At 39.7% G+C, this 27,423-nt stretch overlaps 2 protein-coding genes across 7 annotated transcripts in view; one reads left to right on the forward strand and one right to left on the reverse strand.

Annotated features, from left to right (window-relative positions):
- Positions 1–10,516, reverse strand: part of LOC140469258 (volume-regulated anion channel subunit LRRC8A) — a 72,577-nt gene extending 62,061 nt beyond the window's left edge. Inside the window, exon 1 of the mRNA XM_072565594.1 lies at positions 10,335–10,516. The gene's annotated coding sequence lies outside the window, so the exon portion shown is untranslated. The remainder of the gene's footprint in view (positions 1–10,334) is intronic.
- Positions 10,517–10,753: 237 nt separating this feature from the next.
- LOC140469261 (kynurenine--oxoglutarate transaminase 1-like) overlaps positions 10,754–27,423 on the forward strand; it is a 49,477-nt gene continuing 32,807 nt past the window's right edge. For 3 of the 6 annotated variants that reach the window (XR_011956043.1, XR_011956044.1, XM_072565600.1), the window contains exons 1-6: positions 10,754–10,943; positions 15,189–15,320; positions 17,939–17,997; positions 19,644–19,785; positions 23,425–23,574; positions 27,312–27,398. Coding sequence is in view for 4 of the 6 variants with exons in the window: in XM_072565600.1 (XP_072421701.1) it covers positions 15,249–15,320; positions 17,939–17,997; positions 19,644–19,785; positions 23,425–23,574; positions 27,312–27,398 (510 nt within the window). In the remaining 2 variants the exon portion in view is untranslated. Of the gene's footprint in view, positions 10,944–15,185; positions 15,321–15,970; positions 16,108–17,938; positions 17,998–19,643; positions 19,786–23,424; positions 23,575–27,311; positions 27,399–27,423 lie in introns of those variants that run through there. The other 3 variants (XM_072565601.1, XM_072565602.1, XM_072565603.1) reach the window with 3 other exon arrangements.

Here is a 27,423-nt window from a genome sequence, read left to right on the forward strand (position 1 = left end):
TGCTGTTTTGGTATTATCCTACACCACATGCTGTGTTGGATAGCATTGCTGCAAAGGAAAATTGGTGCTTTTGGCACAATGGTGCACTTATCCCTACTACTCATCACATGGTGAACTCTATTTATTTTAAGCCTTTGTTAAAATGGACATGCTCACAAGAAGACTATTATAGGTCTCCTTGGTAATGAAGCAACAACTAGTTGCAGAGTCAAAAATGGATAGACCTCCATAACTCTATAGTGACAAAGACACAGAATGCACAGGGAGAAAAATATTAGCTAAAACTAAAATCACAGGTGTTTTGAACAACCCAGAACAATTTTACATCAAGTCAGAAGCTTCATTCTACTGCTGAAATAATAAAATCAAAAACAGTAAACAAAGTTAATGAACAGGATGGGTAGTTGCTACGCCTCAAATACTATTAGGTCTTGGCTCCCAAGTTTGTCGTCAGATTCACTGCACCACACATCTTCGAACAATTGCATGTGTAAATCTTGGCAATAGAGTACAACACAATAGGAAGAGTCTAGCCAGTTGATAAGAAGTTTTCAATAGAACTTCCTTTTATATCAGACAGTATGACTGCTAGGCGGCTCCAAACTCCACAATTCTTCCAGTATCTTAATCCCAAAGCACAGCAAGATTTTGACTTTCAATACAGAACAAGGACATTTTAAAAGGATGTCAGTGAACCTTACCTTGAACTTATTGTTCTCAGATCTCTTGCACAATAGAGGCACTGTGACCTCCATGTCTGCAGCTTCATCAAAATGGAAATTTTAGATGAGTTTAAAAATAGTTTGCTTTTATAAAATGATGTGTTGTCTAAATATTTATATATTATCTGGAAACATGGAATGTCAGAGGCCTAATGCAGTGTAGCTTTTAGTAAGTTGGATCCAATAGACAAAAATAAATAAAACGTTAAGCGGAGACACTGTGTATACCATCTCAATATGCTGCAATACTCGCAGATAGGTTGAGGTACTATTGCTCACTTACATCTAAATGCACTCCTTTGACACAAATGTAAACTCCAAAGGACAAAGGTTTATCAGCCAGGTATACAGCTTTGTGCTATTCTTAATTTAAGAGGTTATACTGTGGAACTGGTTTTGTTCACTAACATTTCACAGGAAAATGCAGTACTGGAAGTATTCAATAATTTCATATTTTACTTGCATAATTAGTCTTGCATTTCTTTTGGTGTATAGAAGAGCAAAGATATTTTTATTTGCTTGCCTGGGCTCATTTTTGAGGCGAGGACAATGCTGCATCAAATGACAAAGGGCAAAATGTTAAGAATGCTAATTACCTATCAACTGCAATGATATACCGATAATGAGATAACACAAGTCTTGCTACAACAGAAAATTACACAACAACCATTTTGCTTCACTAAAATTACAACATTACAGAGCAACTTTCTTTCTCCATTTGTACACATTATCCATTGAAGAACATTAAATCTCACATGAAAAACAATCCAAATTTTCAAACAGAATGACTTCACTTAGTAAGCAAAATGTCCTCAGTAGCTGTGGACCAATGGCAGGGGGAAAGATGTGGCAAAATTATTATTGCTACCTCAAGACCTGGGTGCAATGAGGGTATAAAATCACCTTACTGATCCCAGTTTTTGTGTCAATTTGTAAGGGACTTTTATCGGCTTTAATTAAAAATACAAATCTACGTAAAAGTGACTGAACTTACTTTTCTCCAAGAATACTATGTTGGCTTTTTGACAAAAAACAGGAACCAAACATTGACCAGTAATTCATTGTATAGCATGACATTTGTTAATTTTGAAACCGGTTTCCACATGATCCCCGCATGCATCTCCCTCACAAACTACTTTTCAGTCTTGGAAAATGTTGAGAATGATGGCTCCTCTGTGGAGGCCAGAGTCAAGGCACTGTAGACGGTCCAGCTGCTCAGAGACAGAAAAAGAAGTTTGGAAGGACAATGGCATTCAGGGATTTGTTAATGAGGGAAGTTGTCGGGTACCTCTGCAACTGTCAACGTGACTTCAAGATGGCATATTATCTCCCAGATATCAGGGTCATAGATGTCACAGAACAACGACAGGGAATTCTGAAAGATGATGACGGTTATCTGCCAGAGGACATGGTTTACGCTGGGACAAATGATGGGCAAATTCTGGTTGTAGGGTATTTAGATGACATGGTGAAAATGCTGCAGAGGTTAGTATCCTGTCACCAAGTCAACCTTTATTTACATGTGCACAGTACATTAACTCTGACCACCTAGCTCACAGTCAGTTTCTAGAGTGAGGAGTCTCTGAGACTCCTGTTTACACCTGTCAACCAGGGCTCCCTGACTGGCCTGCCTTCAACATTTGGATTGCTCTTTCACCAAACCATTGGATGATGGATGGTATGGAGCTTTGTGAACATGCCAAATCCCATTTGACTTTAGGAAATACTCAAATCCCTGCTGGTAAATGATTTCCCAATGCCTGTGACCAATACTTCCGGGAGTCCATGTATCATGAACGGTGTTCACAGTTTTTTAATTGTCATTAGAGTTTGGTGAATGAAGTCTATGGCACTTTGAGCATCCACAATGACCAAGAACATTGAAGGCATGAAAGGATTGGCATAGTCAACATGTAACTGAGTCTGGATTTATAATAAGCAATTCCCACGAATGTGAGGTAACCTCTCGCAGTAATTTTTGTCTATGTTAGCACACTGGGTACTGCCCCAACAATGCAGCTATGTTGGGATCCAATCCTGGTCACCAGACAATTTCTTGCCAACATTTTCATTTTGGTAACATCTGGAAGACCCTGGTAGACTTCAGCCAGGTGGTGACCTTTACTTGAGACAATTACTCTTGCTTTCCCATAATAATACGCCATCGTCTACGATGATCTGGTCTCACCGGGTCCAGAAAGGTTTAAATTCTAAGTTTGTGAGAAGATTTGTAGCTCGGGTGCTCGTTGTTGTGGTTCTGCTCGCCGAGCTGGGAATTTGTGTTGATTATGTTTCGTCCCCTGTCTAGGTGACATCCTCAGTGCTTGGGAGTCTCCTGTGAAGCGCTTCTGTGATCTTTCCGCCGGCATTTGTAGTGGTTTGAATCTGCCGCTTCCGGCTGTCAGTTCTAGCTGTCCGCTGCAGTGGTTGGTATATTGGGTCCAGGTCGATGTGCTTATTGATAGAATCTGGCTGTTCTCTGTTTGGCTTGTCCTATAATAGTAGTGTTGTCCCAGTCGAATTCATGTTGCTTGTTACCTGCGTGTGTGGCTACTAAGGATAGCTGGTCGTGTTGTTTCGTGGCTAGTTGGTGTTCATGGATGCGGATCGTTAGCTGTCTTCCTGTTTGTCCTGTGTAGTGTTTTGTGCCGTCCTTGCATGTAGTGTAGTGTACAAAATCCCATGCAAGGACGGCACAAAACACTACATAGGACAAACAGGAAGACAGCTAACCATCCGTATCCATGAACACCAACTAGCCACGAAATGACACGACCAGCTATCCTTAGTAGCCACACACACAGATGACAAGCAACATGAATTCGACTGGGACAACACTACTATTATAGGACAAGCCAAACAGAGAACAGCCAGGGAATTCCTAGAGGCATGGCAATCATCCACAGATTCAATCAATAAGCACATTGACCTGGACCCAATATACCGACCACTGCAGCGGACAGCTGGAACTGACAACCGGAAGCGGCAGATTCAAACCACTATAAATGCCGGAGGAAAGATCACAGAAGCGCTTCACAGGAGGCTCCCAAGCACTGAGGATGTCACCTAGACAGGGGACGAAACGTCTGCAACACAAATTCCCAGCTCGGCGAACAGAACCACAACAGGTTTAAATTCTCGATGCAATGGCCCTTTTGTTTCCCCCATCACTACTAGCTGTTTTAGTTTTGCCAGGACAGGATCTTTTTTATGTCTATAGTCTGATATTTCCACTGGCGACCAGTGGGAGACAGCTCAAGGCACCCACATTTGCCACTTGGCCTCCTGGACAGTGTTCCAACTTGCAAATGTACACACTGAGGTGCGGTCGTTGGTTTGCTCCCCAAGCTGGCTGGTTGACACGCAAACGTTCCGTCACCATGCTATGTAACATCATCAGTGCGACTTCTGTGAAGTGTTGTTGTTCCACTCTACTTGATATTTATAATGTTTGTTAAGGTGGGTTGTATAATTTCCAGTTTTACTCTGCAGTGGTTTGTATATGGGGTCTATTTCTACATGCTTGATGGCATTCTGAGTTGAAAACCAGGCCTCCAGAAATTCCCATGCATACCTCTGGTTAGCTTGTCCTAGATTGGTTACATTGTCCCAGTCAAATTGATGGCCTTCATTGTCTGTATGTACTGAGATAAGGGAGAATTGGTTGTGCCATTTAGCTGCTAGTTGGTGTTTGTGTAGCCAGACTGTTGGTTTTTTTCTGGCCTGTTAGATGTGGTGTCAATGGCAGTCGTTACATAGGATTTTGCATATTACGTTGCTCCTGCATGTTGTTGGTATGAGATCTTTCATCCTTGTGATTAGCTGGCATACTATGGCTGTGGGTTTGTGTGCTACAATGATTCCTAGTGGTTGTAGGAATCTAGTTGGCATTTCAAATATGTTCTTAATATAGGGTAGGGTGACCAGTGTATTAGGGCATAGTGTCCTCTTGGCACTGTCTGTCCACTCGGCTGTGAAGACCTTAATGTTCTTCCTCATTTTTGCGAAGTTCTGGTATGTTGCAGTGCATTATAGCTTTTTAAAATAGTGTCCTGACATTAGCTCTGTTTGTGGGTGTTGGGGCAATTGCTGTTGTAATTAAGGATTTGGTCCACGTGGATGTTCTTCCTATAGACATTGGTTAGGAATTCACTGTTGGTCACTTGTCCCACCATGATGTCTAGGAATGGGAGTTGATTGTTGTTTACCTCTTCTCTGATGATTTTGATACGGTGAGTATGTTATTGATGAGATAGTGTGTTTCTTCTAACTTTGTGCATTTGATGATGGCAAATGTATCGCCCACTGTCAGATCTATAGGTTTGGTTGGATCAGGGGAAGGGCTGTGTGTTCCAGTCTTTGCATGACTGCTTCTGCTGAGTCCTGAGATGGGTGATCCCATGGGTGTGCCATTGACCTTTTGATATTCTTGGCCATTAAAGACGAAGTGAGTCGTGATGTGTAAGTTTAGTAGTTTGAGCATATTGTCCTTGCTGATGGAGTTGTTGGGGGTCAGCGTTACTGGTTCTTCTAGTAAATCGGGTGAGGATTTCTTTTGCTAGTGGAATGTCAATGGAAGTGAAGTGCTATAACATCAAAGAAAACCATAATAATTTCATTATCATCCATTTTGATGTTGATGAAGAATTCGCGGGCTGAGTGGATGGCGGGGGTTGATCCATCTATGAGGTGTTTCAGTCTCCGTTGTAATTCCTTGTGTGTCAATGCACCTGGTAGGGAAACCATGGGCCTGAAACGGTTGTTTGGCTTATGCATCTTGGGGAAATCAGTAAAAGTGGAGGGCGCTGGTCTTATTCTGAGGTAGTCTGTCTTGGTTATCTGTCCAGTCTGTTTGAGATTTTTCAATGTATAAATGATCCTGTTTTCTAACTGTGGCGTGCGGTCTGTCTCCACCTGTTGGTATGTGTTGATGTCTGCTATGCCGGTGCTTTTTCAACATAGAGATGCCGGTCTGGGACGGACAAAACCAAAAATCACACGATACCAGGTAATACTCCAACAGGTTTATTTGAAACCGCTAGCTTTCGGATTTCCACTCATTCCTCAGGCAGCTAGCTCAAAACCAACTATGGAAAGAGTAGGGCCCACAAGCAACCATAGAGGTGATCTATCTGTAGACTCAGGACGCGTAAGCACAGTCCTCAATGAATCCTTTGCATTGAAGTTCACAAGAGAAATGGTCAAACAGGTATTGAGAACAGAGTGGAGGACTGTGAAATATTAGAGAGAGAGAGAGAGGCAAGTTTAGTAGCCTTAAAAAAAAGGATAAATCTGCAGGCCCAAATTAGATGTATCCCCCTCTATTGAGTGAGGCAAAGATGGAGCTATCTGGGGTCTGGGCTGCTGGGGCTTCCTGATTACCTCCTCAAAAAATTCAAATTTATCAAACATGACATTCCTTTGGCAAATTCATGATTAATTCATGTCTCCAAGTGAAGATAGATTCCATGTCTCGAAAGTCTCTCCAATAAATTTCCCACCACTGAGGCTGCACTTAATGGTGTATAATTTCTTGGTTCTTCCCTTCCTTTTCATTTTTTAAAACAAACCTCAGCATGAACCTCTGAGGTCCATTAGCAGCAGTAACTTCCAGAACTGAAAGTCAATGAGTTAGCACACTGATTGGCATGCACAGACCCTTGAAGTGGCTGCACAGCCACACAGCTTGGATCGAGCATTGTACTGATATCTGCTCCTTATCCTTTCTCAACAGAGTCAAAGAATCATACAGCTTGGAAACAGACCCTTCAGTCCAACTTGCCTCTGCTGACTAACCTAGTCCCATTTGCCTGTGTTTGGCCCATATCCCTGCAAATCTTTCCTATTCATAAACCTGTTCAAATGTCTTTTAAATGTTATATCAGTACCTGTATCTACCACTTCCTCTGACAGTTCATTCCATTTACATGCCACACACTATGTGAAAAAGTGTATAAGCTTCACTTTCTACTTTTATAAAGTAAGTATGACTGACACTAATTTATGGATCTATAATTATTTTTCTTCCACATCTCCAAAAGTTATTGCACATAAAGACAAATCTGTGTAATTATTAGGGTACATACTTTATCTGGTGATGTGCATTTCATGAAGGGATCATACAGACAAGAGAAAGTGTAAAACACCTATATAAAAGCAGAAATCTAAAAAATTACAGCAAATGATGTAATAATCAGCAGGTTTGACAGCATATCTTTGCAGAAAGAAACTGAATTAAAATGTTGAGTTGAACAGGACTCTCCTTCGAGTTAAATGATTCCTTTTCAGAATAGTCAGATTTGACTTGAAACAATAACTTTTTCTGTCCCCACAGATGGTGAGACTATTTTTAAGAAAAATACATATGCTTGGCCCATAGAATTACAAGCAGAAGCAGTAAACTATTCTTTTCTTCCAACGACACTCACCGAAATCAAAAATCCCTTCCCAATGTCTGATTTTACCCAGTGGAGAGGACATCACTGGGTACTCACTTCGTGCTCAAGAAGGGAATCTATTGCCAGTATATTATCAAAATAAATAGTCTGGGATACATCTCTTCCCAGATTGGGGATGTATTCATTTTTAAGGCTTCTAACTATGCTAGTATCTTCTCTCTCTCTCTCTCTCTCTGTTTATTTCTTTAAATATTTCACAGTCCTTTATCCTGAAATCTATGCCATTTCCATTGTGTCAATTTTCACAAAGTATTAATAAAGAGGGCAATGCATTTGTTTTGGCCCACATGGGCTACAGCAAGACTTTTGATGAGGTAGCAGATTGGTCAAAAATGTAAGGATGATGTAAGAGGTATGTTTCTGTGATTGAAAGATTATTTCCAGTGGGGTTGCATATGTCTGAACATTGGGTCAGGTAATCATGCTGTTTATGGCACGTGTGAATGACTTGAACTTAAATGTAGAGGATATGATCAAGAAGTTTGATATAGTGCAAATAGGGAGGATAACGATAAACTGCAGGAGATCAATGACCTGGCCAAGAGCAGGGAGGTTACGTTGGAACTGATTGGGCCATAAATGGAATTAATGTGTGTAATTGTGATCACCACGTTGTAGTTTGCACTGGAGAGGGTACACAAGAGATTTACTAGGACGCTGCCCGGGTTAGTTCTATAAGATTATGAGGAATATATATACGGTAGAAATGAAGGCACTTTTCTTATTTATAGATTTAAGGTAGGAATAGAAAATTAGAATGAGAATTGAAATTTCACATGGAGGGTGGTGGGAATTTGAAATGCTCTACCTAAAAAAAGTGGTTGAGTGAGAAACATTTGCAACATTTAGATATCCAGTGGAGACACACTGAGCTGAATGGTTTCCTTCTGTACTGTAAACATCTATGAGTTTATGATTGAACTTGCTTTTAATAACAAATCTCATTTCTTGTCAATGACCATGAACCAGCAAACTACAACAAGCATCCTCACATATTTGGTCCACAGTCACCAGTCCTTTGGCTTCCTCACTGTAGATATACCAACTCTCTATCAACTCAATTATGACTTCAATCAATTCTCAACTGAATCACTAGACAGCTACTCAATGAGAACTCTGGCCAATACGACAATGAACATTTTAGCCTTGCTAAGTACCCTTTTTCCTGTGGCTCAGTTGAAGAAATAAAAGTCTTCAATGGCGAATAGCAATTGAGGATAGCAACCCATTGTTGAATGGCAGATTGACATGTTGTTAACCTGAACTTTAATCAATCACAGCAGCATTAACAGTTGTTTTTGATCTTGTCTTCACCACATGTCTACAGAGAAAAGCTTTTGCAGCAGAGACTGCTGGACAGCAAATTGCAACAAAATACCTGCCGACTTATTAGCTCTGCATACATACTTAGTCACAATGAGGTGACAGTGTAATTCAGTTTAGTAGGTGATCATCACAACAGATTATTTACTGCATTGGAGCCTTTCAGTTGTCAGACTCTAAACCATCCAAATTCTGTATATTTTAAAATCTGATCATCTACCGCTTCTGGATTTATTGCCATTTTGATAACAACTCATTGTGTATGTATTTAATGGTTTTAATGCAATGAAATATCACAAGATGCTTAGTAGGAACATTATAAAACAAAAAGTGATACTGCCACAAAAAATATATATTATGTTAGATGACTAAACATTTGGTCAAATAAAAAACATTTAACTTATGCCTTAATAGGAGGAAAACAAGAAGAAGAGGTGAAGACATATAGCAAGGGTTTTAGAGAATTCCAGAGCTTGAGGTCTAGGTAACTGAAGGCAAAGCCACTAGTTGTGGATAAATCTAAAAGGCCAGGACTAGAAACACCAAGAGTTCTCAGAGATGTGCACCCAAAGGATATTACAGAGATCTGGAGGTACAGGGCATAGAGGGATTTAAAATCAGAGCTCATAATTGAGAGTCAAGATGCTGCTTGAACAGGAGTCAATGTAGATTAGCGAGGATAGATAAATGAGACTAGCTGTGATTTGAAACATGGGCAAATTTTCAATGTCCTCACATTTTCAGAGATGGAAAATATGATTCACCAGATGAGAATAACTAAATGACAAAATAAGTACTAGGTGTTGCATTTCAGATGCCCCAATCATGGCAGTGCCATTTCACATCTACTGTTCCCCAAACTATGCCTTCTAAATGCTGCAAGCATTTGCCAACACTGAGTTAACAACCAAGAGCAAACCAACTATAATCAATGTGCATTGGATTTGCAAAAATCACTAATGCCCTGATTACCAGACTGACTGATACTGATTCCCCAGCTGTCAGTTCATGGTCAACAAAACCATGGTTGTTAGCCAAAGACACCAAAGTCCAAACTGCAGGCTCATGGCTACCAGAGTGGCCAGCTGACTGCTATCTGTATATATGGCTACCAATATATTCCCACCAGAACTCGAGCTGTTAATCCCAGCAAGTTCCAAGTGTCTAGCTATTGTCAGCAGATTCCAGGTTGCAATTCTCATCTAAACCCAGTCAAGCAGGAATTCAACCCAAGTCTGAGCTGTCAGTCACTCCCAGGGTGCCATTCTTATCAGAGCCGCCCTGCCAGCAATTGCCCAGAATCCAGACAGCCAGTCATTCCCACAAATCACATGCTGCCAGCCATTCCCAGTTGATCCTAGGTTATTACTCCCAAGTGATCCCAGTCTGCTGTCCATTCCCAGCTGATCCCAAGTTACTACTTCCAGCTGATCCCAGCCTACCAGCCATTCCCAGCTGATCCCAGGATATTACTCCCAGCTGATCCCAGCCTACCAGCCATTCCCAGCTGATCCCAGGATATTACTCCCAGCTGATCCCAGCCTACCAGACATTCCCAGCTGATCCCAGGACATTACTCCCAGCTGATCCCAGACTGCCGGCCATTCCCAGCTGATCCTAGTGTATTACTCCCAGCTGATCCCGGTGTGCCGGCTATTCCCAGCGGATCCCAGGGTTCTACTCTCAGCTGATCCCAGTCTGCCGGCTATTCCCAGCGGATCACGAGATCCCAAACTCTGGAGGTGTAAAATCCAAGCTGATGCCGGTGAACACTAAGCCAGGGCAGTTCATTGACTGAAAGAAACACACCGCGCAGCCAGTCCCAGCTCACCTCCCGAGCAGCGGGCCGCACTCTGCCTCCGCGGGCTTTATTCACACGGGCCAGTCCCTGTTCGGAGTTAAGTTGTTTGTTTAGTGTATTTTTGGTGGTGGTGGTGGGGGGGGCGGGGGTCAAGGGGGGGGTATTCTCCCCTCAGGAACAAACATTCCCCCACCCCAGAGGAAGTGACGTCACACGCGAGCCGGAAAGGGCACGGTCCCGGCTGGCCGCAAATCCGCCAGTTGGAGAGTTTGCGCCAAAACTTGAATAGTCCAGTCGATCAGTTCTTTCGATTTTGGTTCAGTCAGTTTCCTCAGGGGAAAACAAAAAATCGAACTCCAACCCAACCGAATATCCGAACCGTCTTCATTTTGTCCGCGGACGTGATTGTTTGCAGGGCAGGGTGGGTGGTGGGGAGGAAGTGAAGATGAGTGTGCGATCCCTCTTTGGGTCCGGGGTGCCGCACGGAGGTTGGGCCTAGGACAAAGGATCCGCCCCGTTGAGGTTTCCCTGCCGCGAGAAGGTCCGCCCTGCGAGCGGCTCCCCCCACCTAAGACAGAGTGAAGGTGGCGACATTGACATCAATCATAAGGGTCTCGTCTCGGTCTCCTGTGTGACTGAGTGAGTAAATGCAAAAAGACCAGTGAGATCCAGTTGACAATACGTGAAAAAAATTAAAGGGGGCGAGTAGGGAATATAGCAGTATAAGTAAAAGACATGATGTTGAGGTGCCAGTGTTGGACTGGGGTGGACAAAATTAAACATCACTTAACACCAGATTATAATCCAACCTGTTGGACGATAACCTGGTGTTGTGATTTTTTTAAATCAAAGTAAAAGACAGTCTGAAAGATGAGTTTGACAGGTAACGCAAACACCTTAGACAGAAGCTTCTTGATGCCAGACCCGGGGGGGGTAGGGCACGGTTGTTTGTTTTTTGTCAAAAGAAATTTCATTTTAAATAACGGTTTTCATACTGCTTAAAATATTTTCTTTTTTTGATTATAGACCGTCACCTGTTATGGGAGATACTACTCAAGTCGCATTATTGTGATTGTAAACACGTTTTTGGGGTGGCTTAGGTTTGGCAATGTGTATGGAGAGAAAACACTTAAACATTCGAGTAGTTAAAACCGAGAACTGGGAATGCTGGAAATGTGAAACAAAAAAGTAGTGGTGAAATTCGGCAGGTCTGGCAGCATCTGTGGAGAGAGAATATTTGAGTGCTGAAGTCCCTGGACTCAAAACATTAACTCTGTTTTCTGTCCACAGATGTTGCCTGACCGCTCGAGTTTCTCGAACAATTTGTTTTGTTTTAAACAATTTGTTTTGTCTTCCATAACTACCAAACCTGGTGAATCTCCCCAGAGATTTGTGGGTTTTTTTCACATCTCCAGAGTCTGCAGCTTTGCTTTTTTTTTGAGTCACATTTGTGATCTGGTGTGACAAAATATTCAAATCCTATTTAAAAAAAAGGAAAGGAGGCCATTTGTCTGTCATGTCTCTCGTGCTGGCTCTCCAAAGGAGCAGTTCAACTACAGCTACTTCCTGCTTTTTGCGTATAGACCTGCACATTCTTTGTTTTCAGATAACGCAACTCCCTCCTGAATGTCTTGATTGTGTTTGATTCCTATACACCTTGGCAATGCAAAATCTTCACCTGTCACTGCATAAGGATTGTTTTGTTCTTTACCTGAAGTTTGTGCCCTCTGCTTTTCAATCTGGCCACCAACGACAACACATTTTCCTTATCTGAAAGCTAGGTAAAATAAAGTTGCCTGGTGTGAAATACTGGCAACCAACCTATGGAAAGGATGTGAATCAAAATGAAGAACCTATTTCCTTTTGGGTGGATGGCATAAACAAAATCAATTTAAGTCTTCACACCATTTAAAAAAAAGCTTAATTTAGTTTTTAAGAGTGGAGGAAACTCATCCAACTCTGGAGTAGCACCATGCTGTTAGAGAATTAGTAATGAAGGACTGCTCTATTGTTGGATGTGCCAGCTTTTGGATGAAAGGTTAAAGCATGTTCAGATGGGTGTGAATGATCCTACAGAACTATTCTTAACGGAAATTTCACAGAGGTGCAAATAATAAGGAAAGATGAGGCAAACAAACTTAGAGCTCCTTGGAATGAATAAAGAGAAATTTATTAAGTTAAATGCACACTTTTTCTTCTTTAATTGGAGTCAGATAGAAAATGCAATTGACAATATTTAATAGAAGCTGAATAAAGATGGTTCAGAAAGGATATGAAAAATAAATGAGTTGCAAAAATGAATTATAAAAAGAAAAGACTAGCAGCCAACATAAAGGGGAATCGCAATCATCTACAGGCATATAAACAATAAAAGAGTGGTGAAAGCAGAAGTCCAATTAGGGACCATAATGGAATTTACATATGGAAGCACCGTGTGGGTGGCACGGTGGCACAGTGGTTAGCACTGCTGCCTCACAGTGCCAGAGACCTGGGTTCAATTCCTGCCTCAGGCGACTGACTGTGTGGAGTTTGCACATTCTCCCCGTGTCTGCGTGGGTTTCCTCCGGGTGCTCCGGTTTCCTCCCACAGTCCAAAGATGTGCAGGTCAGGTGAATTGGCCATGCTAAATTGCCCGTAGTGTTCGGTTAGGGGTATGGGTTGGTTGCGCTTCGGCGGGGCGGTGTGGACTTGTTGGGCCGAAGGGCCTGTTTCCACACTGTAAGTAATCTAATCTAATCTAATCTAATCTGGCTGAGATGTCAACTAAAGATGTCTTTGTTAAGGAAGGACAGAAAAGGAAACACCATTTCTGGAAGAACTGCAATTTAATATGAATGTCATCAACATCACATGTAACTTCTTCAAAGAACTCCAGCAAGTTAATTAAACATGGTTTTACCTTTAGAAATCTGTACTGGCTCTTCCTAATTAACCCACACATTTTCATGTGACTTCCAGTTCTATCCCAAATAATTGCTTCAAGAAGTTTCCCACCACTAAAATTAAACTGACTAGTTTGTACTTTCTAGACTTAACTTTCAGGCTCCTTTTGATAAAGGGTAATACACAGACAATTCGCCGGTCCTTTTGGCATCATCCGAGAATCTAGGAAAGATTTAAGAAATATTGTCAATGACTCTGTATTTTCCACTCTCACTTGCTTTGATGTCCTTGAAAGTTTTGCATCTGGTCCCCAATCAACTTTGACATACTGATAGTCTTTCCAAATACCGCATCAACAATTCAGGAGACTTCATGTTAGTATTTTCCTTGCTACAGAGAGGAGGAAAACATCTCATTAGTTTCTACAAAATGATTTCTCTTCCTCCTTGTGGAGTTAAAATTTTCACATCCCTGAAGTTTATTGGTGGTGGTATACTTTTTTTTTCCTTCCAAATCCATAGAGGAAAATCATCAGTGTCTCAACAGCAAAGCAGCCTAACCAAAGAGAGAAATTACAAGTCGACCTGCAAACATTCTGGCAAATCTTCACATATTTAACTCAATTCCAGAGCAATGGAATCAAATTAATACTGCGGTTGTAGACGCCTGTGATTTCAAGCATTGTTGTCACTGAGACTGATTTTGATTAAATCAATGCTGAAATGTGTGTTGATCTGGAACAAAAATGAACAGCCTTGGTTGGCTGAACCACTCAGTGTTGCAAGTCAAGAACAAGGCTCGAGGCAGTTGTTCAAAGACAAATCCAGAAAATAAAGAGCATATAGTGGAAAGGTGTTACATGTAATGTGTTACATCAATACTTGAGCTGCTGTACCCTTTTCTAAAGCAACACAGGAATTGACATAACGATGAGAGACAAAATCAAGCATAAATGGATTTTTTAAAAATTGTATGTAGGGTGTCATTTAGCTGAGTTGGATGGATGGCTGATTTGCAATGTAGCATGATGCTAACAGTGTGGGTTTTCCACCTGCACTGACTGAGGTTACTATGAAAGACTTCTCAACCTTTCTTCTCGCCTGAGGCAGGGTAACCCTTGGGTTAAATCACCATGAGTCACAAGATTCTAATGAGAAAGCTCACCTATGCTCTGGTAGACTTTACCTATTTACCCTGTGTACTTAACCCAAAATTTAGATGATCTTCTGAACTTTACCTTGTGAACCCTTTTGCTGCTTTTTAAAGCAAGGATCAGCAATTAAGTATGGGGCATTTTTCTTAGCTCTATATTTGCCTACTAATTGGATTGGATCATTGAGTTTAGTGGGCTATATTTTATGATCTGGAGAAATGAATGGCATGAGACGTTATTAAGAACCTGAAAAAACTTGGTTAAATTTATATAGTTGATATGCTGTAGGTATGTTCAGCATATATTTTTCTTTTATATAACTCCTTCCTCATAATGGACCAATGGCTGCAGGAAAATGGATGCAAAACTGCTGCATTTAAAAGCTGTTTTTTGATGGCTTTTAATTCAATTGAGAGATATTTAATTTTATGTAAAATAATAATTTGGGAATTTCATTGACATATTCCTTGTGCTAAGTAAAAATTAACTGTTAAAAAAATTAAATTGCCATTAATTTTGTGCTGATTACCATTATTGTAAACCACTTTGAAAAATATTTCTATGGTAATTTGCAATTATGTAGCATCTTAACATAGAAAAACATGTCTCTGTGGACTTCAAAACAGATAACATTTTTGCAAACTATAAAAAACGCTGTTCAGTATGCATTAATGTAAACTTAATCACATTGCTTGTAAGCATTTTTTAATACAATATGAAACCCAGATTCATTTTTTGCATTAAAGTTCTTCCTGTTGTATTATTGTTTGTAAAACAAGAATGGTATTCTGCTGAATATGTCTAATAACTATAAGTTTATTTAGTGCATGTACCTTCATGTCCAGCAGATGGTGGTCGGAAGACGAGATGAATTGTAAATAGCCCTAATTACAGAAGAGGTAGTAGATATGCTCAGGGGACCTGCACATATAATCATAAGAAATAACAGTTTGATTAGCAACATTTTGCAGAGGAAGAAGGTAAACAATTTTTTTTCTGCAGTTACTTAACTATGAAAATTTGAGGGTGAAAGAAGGAAGACATCTTTAGTAATTCCTTAAAGTATAAATGGGATGACTAATGTAGTGAAATATCACAACGATTTTGTACAGAATAGTATCTCACAACAATGACAAATTAACTTGTTTTGATGATGTTGCTTGAAAGAAGGATGTTGATCTAAAAATTGGACACATTTTCTCTGCATCTGACACCTAATCAGACATACAGGACTTTGGCTTTATAGTTCATCTAAAAGATGGTCCGTCAGTAGCACAATGCGTTTTCAGTCTTAATAATGTTCTCAGCTTCTAATGAGTCTTGCTCTCTATGTGCCTTATTGAGAAATTATATGACTATTCAAAAATTATTTGTAATATGGAAAAAAATTGTTTCCACATGTTCATTTTACCATTTGACAGTGTTTAAAATGATAAAACAGTAATCAATAGTCCAGACAGAAATAATAGAGAACAAAAGATTAAAGATATCCAGGATTCCAGTTAGCATCTGAAGATAACAGATAAATAGTGATATTTTGCCTGTCTTGTTTTCAGTCTGATAACAGCTGCAATGTCTGATTGAGTTATTTGAGATCATTCATGTAACAAAGTCATTTGTGTCAATCCAGTCAGTGGAAAAGAAGAAAGGAATCAAAGTTGATTATGAAGATTGATGACACTGAGAATCGTGATTTCATCAGAGGGGAATTCAGTGATACGAGACCTTTGGTGGATAGAAAGTTGGAAGTTTTAAAAAGTCATTGAGGTTAGTGGAGTGGTAGTAATGGTTGATGAATTGAGCTTTGTTATTTCTAGCTACAGGTACGTTATTTGAAGTTGGGTGATTGTTGCAAGCCAGCATACACTGCAGAGGTCTTGAAATAAATAAAGACACAATATACCTAAAGTCACATCTTGGACTGACGTGTGCACTATTCCTCATTACATGCCCAAAAGTCCCTCAACAGTTTACGTTCACTCCTGTTTTTGTGAGATGATGCTTCTTGTTTCTCAGTATCAACTAATGATATAATATGTAGTGCTCATTCCCTTCAGCGTTTTGTTTCATTATACCTTCATTTTTCATTACTGATGCTCTGTCTATTTATTATTTGTATCTGCCATCTTGTCTCAGTGTAAGCATGCTTTCATTCTAGGATGACTTTTGGTTTAGGCCTCTTTGCTTGACCTGAGCACATAATCCAACTAGTGTTTCATTGTATAACTGAGAGATAATGATTGATTGTGGGGAAATACCAACTTTTGTATGAATCATTAAACTAAACTTCATCTTCCTATTTAGGTGGATATCAGAGATCCTTTGGTACTCTGCAGAAAAGAGGTTGAGAGAGTTCCCAATGTCTTTATCAAAATTTATTCCCCAACACCACCATATGAAAGGAGTAATCAGTTACTTGTCTCGTCATTGTGGGTTTTTGCGCAAATTTACTGCCGTGTTGGTCGACATAACAGCATCAGCTGCAGAAGTACCTGTGATTGCAAGTTTAATAAAGGATTGGCCCAATGTTTTTATATCTCTTACATATCCATTTTATAGCAGATATTCTGTACTTTGTAATAATCTCTTTCAACTGATGTGTGGCTTGCTGCCTAGATCTACACTCCTGCAACAGTGTAGCAAATACTGCCATGTGTTACATAAAATTTTGCATCACAGAAACAGGCCATCCTGACCAACTGATCTCTGCTGGTCTAGATTTGAGTGGTGCTGGAAAAGCACAGCAGGTCAGGCAGCATCAGAAGAGCGGGAAAATCGACCTTTTGGGCAAAAGCCCTTCATCAGGAAGGGCAGATGAAGGGCTCATGCCCGAAACGTCGATTTTCCTGCTCCTCCGATACTGCCTAACCTGCTGTGCTTTTCCAGCACCACTCTAATCTAGACTCTGATCTCCAGCATTTGCAGTCCTCACTTTCGCCTGATCTCTGCTGGTGTTTATAATTTCAATGTCCTCCCATTTGACATCATTTCAGCCAATTAGAATACCCTATTTACTTTCCCCTTGTGCTTATCTAATTTCCACTTAAAAGGTCTGAACTGTTTTTTGGTGGCCAGTTCTCCATTCTCACAATCCTCCAGCATTAAAAAACCATTTAAATTTATTAGTAACTAGTTAAATTCATGGTCCTGAGTTTTGAACTTTGCTCCAAATGGAAACATTTGTAAATTGGCCCTATGAAACTCACCTCTCAGTCCTACTAGAGAAGTCAGCCCTACTGTTTTATTTGACCTAATAGGTATAACATCTTAGTTATTGAATCCCTAAGATTTTTTTGCACTTTTTTCAAATGCCTCTATATCCTTTTTAATACAGACAGACCTCCAACTGCCATCTAAGTAAGGATTTGTTGAAGTTTAACATTACTTTTTAAATTTTGTTCCTTTAGACAGGAAGCTCAATGGCCAATTGTTTGTGAAATTTTGTTTCCTTTATGCAGGAATGTTCAAACATTTGTTTTTGATTAGTGTCTTGATCATGTACAAGAGATAATTAATTTTTTTGTTATGGTTTGTTGTTCTTTATTTAAGTGCTTGAATTTGGCAATTGTAAATTAAATCTGTTGTCTATGTTGTTTAGGTAATGATGTCCCAGCAGATTCATTCTCGGAGAATTGAAGGACTAGACAAGAATGTTTGGTAAATTGATGGTTTGCTTACGAGAGAAGTTTACTGAGTATAAGAAGACATTGAGGAATCTTGTCTATTGCGAGATATCAGTGGATGGAATATCGTGGTTCAATATAACTCGTTATGGCAATTGCAAGATTTTTCACATTGCATACTCAAAGTATTTATAATGCAAGAGTGATTTTGTGAATTCCTCTACAATTGTGCATCTCAATTTTTGTTAAAAATAAATTTAGGGCTGCTTCAAATTTGTTTTACAAAAGAAAAATCTTAAGTTGCATGAAAGTGGACTTCGTAGCACCTGTTCTGTGGCCAAAGTGTCCTTAATGATTCTTTGTACAGATGCACATGTTGTCCATCTACAAGAACAGGGATGGCACATTGTGGCAGCAGTCAGTATTCAATGCTGATCTGATGCAAGCAGCTCTATTGCATGTTCTCACCTAAGCTTGCATGTTGTATATATATTGAATAGCAGGAAGGATCCCTACAAGTACTGTTGAAAGGGATAATTAAACGTTTACAGCTGTGGACTCTTTGCTCACTTCAAGACTAATGTGTAAACTTCTTCCTCTAGACATGGCTGTATGAATAGGAAAGCCCCTTGAAATTAAGCATGACTGGGGAAATGAGAAGAGGATATGTGAAGCAGGACTAGCTGCTAGAATGGGGTGACAGGCTCTCAGGAAGAGGCCATTTCCTCACAGCGTCCACAGATAGCAATTTTCCTACCTGGAACTCAGCCAGAAACAATATGAGATATCTGCATTTCTTCAGGATGGTATTCTCTGAAATCTGTGACTGCGATCACAATAGCAAAGGCCGTACTGCCTGTGACTGTGACAGTGACTGTAATAATTAACTTTTCTATGTTGCCTTCCAAGCTGGTGCTGGAAATATTAGCACCACTTTGCTGTTCACTGTTGTTAAGGGGTCTCTCTAATCAAGATGTCAGATACAAGTGGAATGAGCTCCTGGTTTACTCAGATTATTGCCTTCTTCGTTGTCCAATGTCCATTGACTCAACCCACATTGCTTTCCAGTTTCTCAGCACCTACTCCATCCAGAATGCATCTCTGATTTTAGAGAAGCAGCCTAGCTTTAAGCATTCCTTTAAGAAGTGCTAATGTATCAATTTTGGACCATTTATTGATTTTGAAATCAGTCAGCATTGTGATACTATGCAGCCTGTGTTTCTGCTGAATGGATGCAGGCTAATCGCACCCGTTTTCAGTCATTACCCAATTTTGCTCCCAGTATGCTTCAAGGGCTCTTGTAGAACAGTAGTAGTGTCTGTATGGACTAGGAGGTCCCACCTGGTCCAGAGATGTATTATAATATATCTGAATAGGTGACTGAAAAATATTCCTAGAAAGTTTCAAGTTCCACTGAGGATGCTGCAGTTATTTTTGGCAAGATGCAAAAGAAGGTGATTCAGTCAATTCTTGTAAGGCAAAGAAAAATCTGAAATTTTATTTATTCGACCAGTCTTGAACACGTTAGCAGTCAGTTGCAAAGCAGAATTGCCAGTGATACCTGGTACCTAATGACTTGCTCCCTTTACAGCAAGGTACTTGTGTTGAGTTGTATCAGAGAAAGAGATGTGGAAGCAGCTAAAGGGAATTCTGATGTGTATTTATTTCCATTATTTTCAGGGTTGAATTGACAAAACTTGCTGCTGACCATGCGGTTGTCAACCTAGGACAAGGATTTCCTGACTTCTCCCCTCCAAATTTTGTAAAAGATGCTTTCACAAGGGCTATAAATGGTGACTTCAACCAGTATACCATGGCTTCTGTGAGTATTTACTTTCAGTAATATATCAAAACATAAGGTTATCCGGTGCACTGCAGTTATTGAACTAACTTTGAAGAACAATTTTAGTATATTTTGATATTAACCACTTATCTTGAAGGGATACTCCCAAAAGACATTTGTTTGTCCTGCTGGATGATTGAATGTTCAGTATGGTAACAAAATGTGCAAGGTTATGGAGTGCTGAATGTAAGTTCTAATAATCCTTTGACTTTTTCATTGAGCCAAATGATCATTAAACATCTGTTCTGCGGAATTTTTTCAGTCGTGTTGATAATCATTTATACCCAACATGTTGAAATGGCTATGAGTGCCCCAACAGACAAGTTGGCGATGATGAATTGGAAAGAAGTAACCTCACCACCACTTGTCCTATTGGTAATGGCACTGTGCTGGATAATGTAGAGAAGATTCATAATCTGTTTTGAGTGTGTCTAGTGCATTCTTACAGTTAGCCTGTGCAACTCTGAGCACAAGACATGTAAAAATCACTTGCTTCATACTACTGTCCTTTCAATGGAAGGTGTGATTGAGTTGCATATCAGAATTAAGCTTTGCAGATCGATAAATTACTACCATTCACTATTGACATTCATAACTGTAAGATGGCTAGCAAGTGGCCAGTACATAGAAGAGTCAGTACGAATAGGAATGATGGCTATGAAGTTTAAAAGAAAAATCTTTAAAGAGGAAAGAATCTAATGTTTAACTAATCTTCTTTTGCTGCCCCTGCACTATTATTTCATGTGTTAATCCAGGATCAATCCTTTATCCCTTCTATGTCTTATTTACATGGTCTCCTCAGCAACATTATATGAAGTGTTATGAAGGTGTACCTTTAAGAGAGCAGGGAAGTTAGCAATGACTGACTGAAAGTACAGAACATCCTGAACAATTAAAAAATGTAACACTTGGTTGAAACAACTAGCTGGAGTTGTGTTGCAATGGACCAAAAACAAATTCAAATTTGGCCAATCAAATTATGCCCCAGATACCAAATTACAATCAAATTTGACTTTAGTGTTTTGATGACATCAAACCAATGAAATTATCTGATGTTTTGGGGTATAAAACCAGACATATTGAACAGTTAGAGGGAGAACTGCCAAGAAAACCAGCAGGTATAGATTGCTAGCCGAACAGCTCTCTGAAAGGTACCTGTGCACAAGAAAAGTTTGTGCAGCAAAAGACCGAAGAAGAGATGGCCCAGGAAAACCCAAAGAAATATTTAGAGTGAAATCTACAAAGGAGAATTGACAAAGCTGATTGGTTTTAAAACATGATTTTTTTTTGTCAATCTTAATCAGGGTTTTTTTTAATAGGACCAGTATTGTAGAGAGGGAGGTAAAAGATAGATTTAAGAGAAAGGAGTTATAAATTGTTGTTGGTTTTAATATTCTCTGTTGGTCTTAAAGAATTAAATTGTTAATTTTTACTTTAAATAGTGACCTATGGGATAGTTCTTTGCCTCTCAAAGTTTAACAGATTACTGCGTGTGGTGAGCTTCTCTGTGTGTCGGGTTTAAATTAGCAGTGGGGTTTACCCCGTGTCTAAACAGCAGTCATGCCATTTTTGCCAGTACATTAATTATATTCCGTTCTATCTCATTGCCATGTCCCTTGATTCCTCCAATGTTGCTATATTATCAGACTGCTTATCCATAATTCAATGTTGGATGAGTAGAAACTTAATCCATTTCTTTATTGAGAAAATTGAAGCCGTTATTTTCGGTCTCAATTCCAAACTTATAGTTATTGACACCATTCCTCTATCTGACAGCAGTCTTAGGTTAAGTTAACCTGGTTGTAATCTTGGTGTCCTATTTAATCCCAAAGTGAGCTTCCAACTTCTTATTTGTGCCATCATTAAGATCGCCTACTTCCACCTTCATAACACAGTCTCCATTTCACCTGTTGCTGAAACCCACTTTCATGTATTTGTTACTTCTAAACATGACTATTCCAGAGCATTCCGTTGGTCTAATTTTGCTGTTTTGTGCATCTTCAAATTTAAATGCTTCACTTTTGGTAACCATACCTTCAGTTGCCTGTGCCCCAAATTCTAGAATAGCTCCACTGTCACAGAACAGGTCTGGTTAAAAGTTCCTTCATTAACGATCATTAGTATTTCTCATGCATCTCTTTGGGTAATGTTTCTTATCTTTTCTGATCCATTCTCTGTGATTGCTTCTCCAGTCCCATAAGCTAGTATATAAGTGGGATGTCCTAATCATAAATTCAGCTCAATGATAGAAAATCCTTTTTTTTTATTGTTATGAGTATCTTAGGGTAGATTTCCTAATAACAACACTGAGTATGAGGTCAAAATCATTGAAGTGTAGACACCTTGATTTATTGCAGATCAATGAATATACATCAAATTAAGCTGAGTGTGGTTTTGTTTATTTTAAAAGTGATATAAAATTTCAGTGAGCAAATTATAAATGCATGCATTTGATTCATTACATCCCATCGTATATCTTGTACAGGTTCCCAACACATCTTTTTGTACTAACTGTATTTTTTCCCATTTTTAATTTCCTTCATTGTTTCAGTGAAGAACCTCAACATGATTTTTTTTACATTGAATGCACTGTATAACTATTACATAGATGGCATACTTAAGAAACAGCCTCATTGGTTTTTCAATATCAACTGCTTATTTTTATATTTTTACTTTTTTCTTCTCTGTTCCTGTTCTAGTCCTGGCAATGTTTCAGAACTAGAGGTTTATGAATTCATCCCACAGACATGAGTAACAGAACTTTTGAGAAGCATAAATACAACTAATCATATTATGACAGTCACTGGTTAAAATGGATGTGGGTTATGGTTTCAATGGATATGGTAGTATTGATAGTACTAGGCTAGCAAACGGGAGATTAGGAAAACCAAGCAATTGTTAAATAGATCACTTGGGAGCCCAATCAGGAATAAATGACCATGGAAGATGGATTATTATAAAAGCCAACTAATTCACTAATGACTTTCAAGGAAGAGAAACTGTGTCCCAGTTGTAATGTGTACTGCAGTTGATCCCTCTAAAGTGACTTAAGTTGTAAAATAGGGGGTAACTACTCATGAGCAAAACTTTTTTTTTCTGTTACCCATATCCTAAACAAAATAAATTCTGATTTCCAGTTATACAATTGACAAGTTGACCTTTATATGCAAGAAGAATACCTAAAGTATGTTTCATTTCTAATCACTCTGTGCAATCATAGTTTTAAACTATTTCATAAGGCTTTACTGACTAAAAAGATATTTTTGCATACTAATGGACCATTTCTTGTACTACATGGCTTAATTAATGTTAGTAAAAGCAAAATACTCTGGATACTGGAGATTTGAAATACAAACATAACATGCTTGAGAAGCTCAACAGGTCAATTAGATTCTGTGGAGAGAGAAACAGTGTTAATATTTTGAGTCCAGTTAGACTCAAAACATTAACTCTGTTCCTGTCTGCACAGATGCTGTTAGACTTGTTGAGTTTCTCCAGCACTGCCTATTTTTATTAACTGATGTTATACCTTCCACATAAAGATTCAGTAAAAATGTGTTATGTCACTCTTCCTACATGGTTTTCCTTTTCTTTCTGACTTCTTCCACCCCTTCTCAGGGCCATCCACCATTGGTGAAGATCCTAGCAAAGTTCTTTGGGAAATTACTGGAACAAGACATTGATCCATTCACTGAAGTGCTAGTGACAGTTGGAGCATATGAGGCCCTGTTCTGTTTCTTCCAGGCGCTGATTGATGATGATGATGAAGTACGTGGTATTTTTTAATGTCCTAGAAAAGGTAGACTCATTGTATTAAAGTAGAGTACTGATGTTGATAGTAATAACTTTTATAGAGATTTTGATGGCTGTTGAATCATTTCTAAATTGAGAGTCGGAGCATTTAAATTAAAGTTTTATAACTATTGGTTTGTACTTGAGCCCAATTTAGTTTTGTATGTGTGCACAGGTTTAATGAGGACAGCTTTAATTAATATTTTTAAACTCCTGGAAGAAAAATACATGCTTTCTGATCAATGTGCATTTTTCTTTTAAAAATCAAATATTTTTGTTTTAAATTAATGTGATTAACATCATGAGAACTCATCCTTGGAGGAGCTGGCAGAAACCGAATATTGTGAGGGAACAAAAGATGATTTTTCATTCTGTCAATTCAATAAAGTCTTTTTCAAATGGCTCATTTCACAATGTAAATGAACCTGCTTTTTTAACTAAAAGTGACAGATATAAGCACATCATAGTGTTGAGGACACAGCTGAAATCTCCCATTTTAATTCCCTTGTTTAATTTGTTATCTCCTCTGTTTTTAAGACTTTTCCTCAAGTAAGTTTTTTTCTATAGATAAGTTTTAATCCACTCTATTCAGACCTGTTATGACATGCCTCTCAAGCAGATGGGATTTGAAACTGGGTCTTCTGGCCCAAAGTTTGGGGTGAGAGGGGAAAGATATAAAAGGAACCTAAGGGGCAACAGTTTCACACAGAGGGTCATGCGTGTATGGAATGAGCTGCCAGAGAAAATGGTGGAGGCTGGTACAATTACAACATTTAAAAGGCAGCTGGATGCGTACACAAATAGGAAGGGTTTAGAGGAATATGAGCCAATTGCTGGAAAATGGGACGAGAGTAGTTTAGGATATCTGTCGACATGAGCAAGTTGATCTGAAGGGTCTGTTTCCATGCTGTACGTCTCTATGACTCTGAGTTCTTTCTATATGATGTGATTTATGGTGTTGCACAACTCACATCTGACTTCTAACCTTGGTATGTCCTATACAACATGGCTTATCTGCAGAAAACTACCTTACACTCTAGATGTTAAAGAACATCTTTAGTGATGGAGAGGGATAAGTGTGCACTGCAGGGCAGGAGTTATAGCTGGGGGCAGGGAAATTATGATGCGGTGAGGCATGACTTAGGATGTGTGGATTGGAAAAATAGGCTTCAAGGGAAGGACACAAATGATATGTGGATCTTGTTCAAGGAGCAGCTATTGGGTGTCCTTGATAAGTATGTACCAGTCAGGCAGGGAGGAAAGGGTCTTGTGAGGGAGCCGTGGTTTAATAAGGAATTGGAATCCCTTGTAAAAGGGAAGAGGGCGGCCTATGTAAAGATGAGGCGTGAAGGTTCAGTTGGGGCGATTGAGAGTCATAAGGTAGCCAGAAAGGATCTAAAGAGAGAGCTAAGAGCAGCGAGAAGGGGACATGAAAAGTCCTTGGTTGGTAGGATTAGGGAAAACCCTAAGGCTTTCTGTAGGTATGTCAGGAATAAAAGGATGACTAGGGTAAGTATCGGTCCAGTCAAGGATAGTAGTGGGAAGTGTGCGTGGAGGCGGAGGAGATTGGAGAGACACTAAATCAATACTTTTCGTCAGTATTCACTCAGGAACAGGACGTTGTTGTTGATGTGAATATTGAGTCACAAGTGATTAGAATGGATGGCTTTGAGGTATGTAGGGAAGAGGTCCAGGGAATACTGGAAAGGGTGAAAATAGATAAGTCCCCTGGGCCTGATGGCATTTATCCTAGGATCCTCTGGGAAGCTAGGGAGGAGATAGCGGAGCCATTGGCCTTGATTTTTATGTCGTCATTGTCTACAGGAATAGTGCCAGAAGACTGGAGGATAGCGAATGTGGTCCCCTTGTTCAAGAAGGGGAGTAGGGACACCCCTAGTAACTATAGGCCAGTGAGTCTCACTTCTGTTGTGGGCAAAGTCTTAGAGAGAATTGTAAGGGATAAGATTTATGAACATTTGGATAGGAATAATGTGATCAAGGATAGTCAGCATGGTTTTGTGAAGGGCAGGTCGTGCCTCACAAACCTTATTGAGTTCTTTGAGAAGGTGACCAAGGAAGTGGACGAGGGTAAAGCAGTAGATGTGGTGTATATGGATTTTAGCAAGGCGTTCGATAAGGTACCCCATGGTAGGCTACTGCAAAAATTACCGAGGTATGGCATTGAGGGTGCATGAGAGGTTTGGATTAGGAATTGGCTGGCTGGAAGGAGACAGAGGGTAGTAGTTGATGGTAAAGGTTCATCTTGGAGTGCAGTTACTAGCGGTGTTCCACAAGGATCTGTTTTGGGACCATTGCTGTTGTCATTTTTATAAATGACCTGGAGGAGAGGCTTGAAGGCTGGGTGAGCAAATTTGCGGATGATACAAAAGTCGGTGGAGTGGTGGACAGCGAAGAAGGATGTGGCAGGTTACAGCAGGATATAGATAAGCTGCAGAGCTGGGCAGAAAGGTGGCAAATGGAGTTCAATGTAGCTAAGTGTGAAGTCATTTACTTTGGTAGGAGTAACAAGAAGATGGATTACTGGGCTAATGGTCGGATACTTGGTAGTGTGGATGAGCAGAGGGATCTTGGTGTCTATGTACACAGATCTCTGAAGGTTGCCACCCAGATAAATAGTGCTGTGAAGAAGGCATATGGCGTACTGGGCTTTATTGGTAGAGGAATTGAGTTCCGGAGGCCTGAGATCATGTTGCAGTTGTATAAGACTCTGGTGCGGCCTAATCTGGAGTATTGTGTACAGTTTTAGTCGCCATACTATAGGAAGGATGTGGAGGCACTGGAACGGGTGCAGAGGAGGTTTACCAGGATGTTGCCTGGCATGGTAGGAAGATCATATGAGGAAAGGCTGAGGCACTTGGGGCTGTTCTCATTGGAGAAAAGAAGGTTTAGGGGAGATTTGATAGAGGTGTATAAGATGATTAGGGGTTTAGATAGGGTTGACAGTGAGAACCTTTTTCCGCATATGGAGTCTGCTGTTACTAGGGGATACAGTTTTAAATTAAGGGGAGGTTGGTATAGGACAGATGTTAGGGGTAGATTCTTTACTCAGCGGGTTGAGTGTTCATGGAATGCCCTGCCAGTATCAGTGGTGGACTCTCCCTCTTTATGGTCATTCAAGCGGGCATTGGATAAGCATATGGAGGTTATTGGGCTAGTGTAGGTTAGGTAGGCTTCGGTCGGCGTAACATCGAATGTTTCCTGCGCTGTATTTTTCTATGTTCTATGTAACAGAATCCATTACTTTCTTGCAATACTTGAATTCACCAAAGTAAATTTCCTACAATTTGTTGTTTGTTTGTTTTGTATCATGAATGACTATCTTTCACCTGTTAGTTCATACAATTTATCTTTACTGGTGTTCTTTAAATAACTAACCGCTTGAAAAAAAAAGAGCTGAATGACTCTGTAGATGAAGGAAACATTCCAATACAACACCACAGCTAATGGGCAAGATTGAATATTAACCAACCTCTGTTGAAAATCATCTCTCTCTACTATTTCAGTGGCTACATTGGAAGTGTAACTTTGCCAGACGAGCAAATATGTTTCTCATCTGTGCTAAATGAGCTAATTTTAATTGTGGTTGTAAGTAGTGGTTGTAATTCTGCTACCGTTACCGTCACTGCCTGGAATGGGAAAATCAGCCAGGATTTCCACCCTTGATTGAAAGCATTTTCTCTACTCCAATACAGGTTATTATCATTGAACCGTTCTTTGATTGTTATGAGTCCATGGTGCGAATGGCAGGCGGCCAACCTGTGTACATCCTGCTGCGTCCAGTAAGTCTCTACAGCCAAATTAAAT

Source organism: Chiloscyllium punctatum, chromosome 49, assembly GCF_047496795.1.
Source record: "Chiloscyllium punctatum isolate Juve2018m chromosome 49, sChiPun1.3, whole genome shotgun sequence".
NCBI classification, from domain to species: Eukaryota; Metazoa; Chordata; class Chondrichthyes; order Orectolobiformes; family Hemiscylliidae; genus Chiloscyllium; species Chiloscyllium punctatum.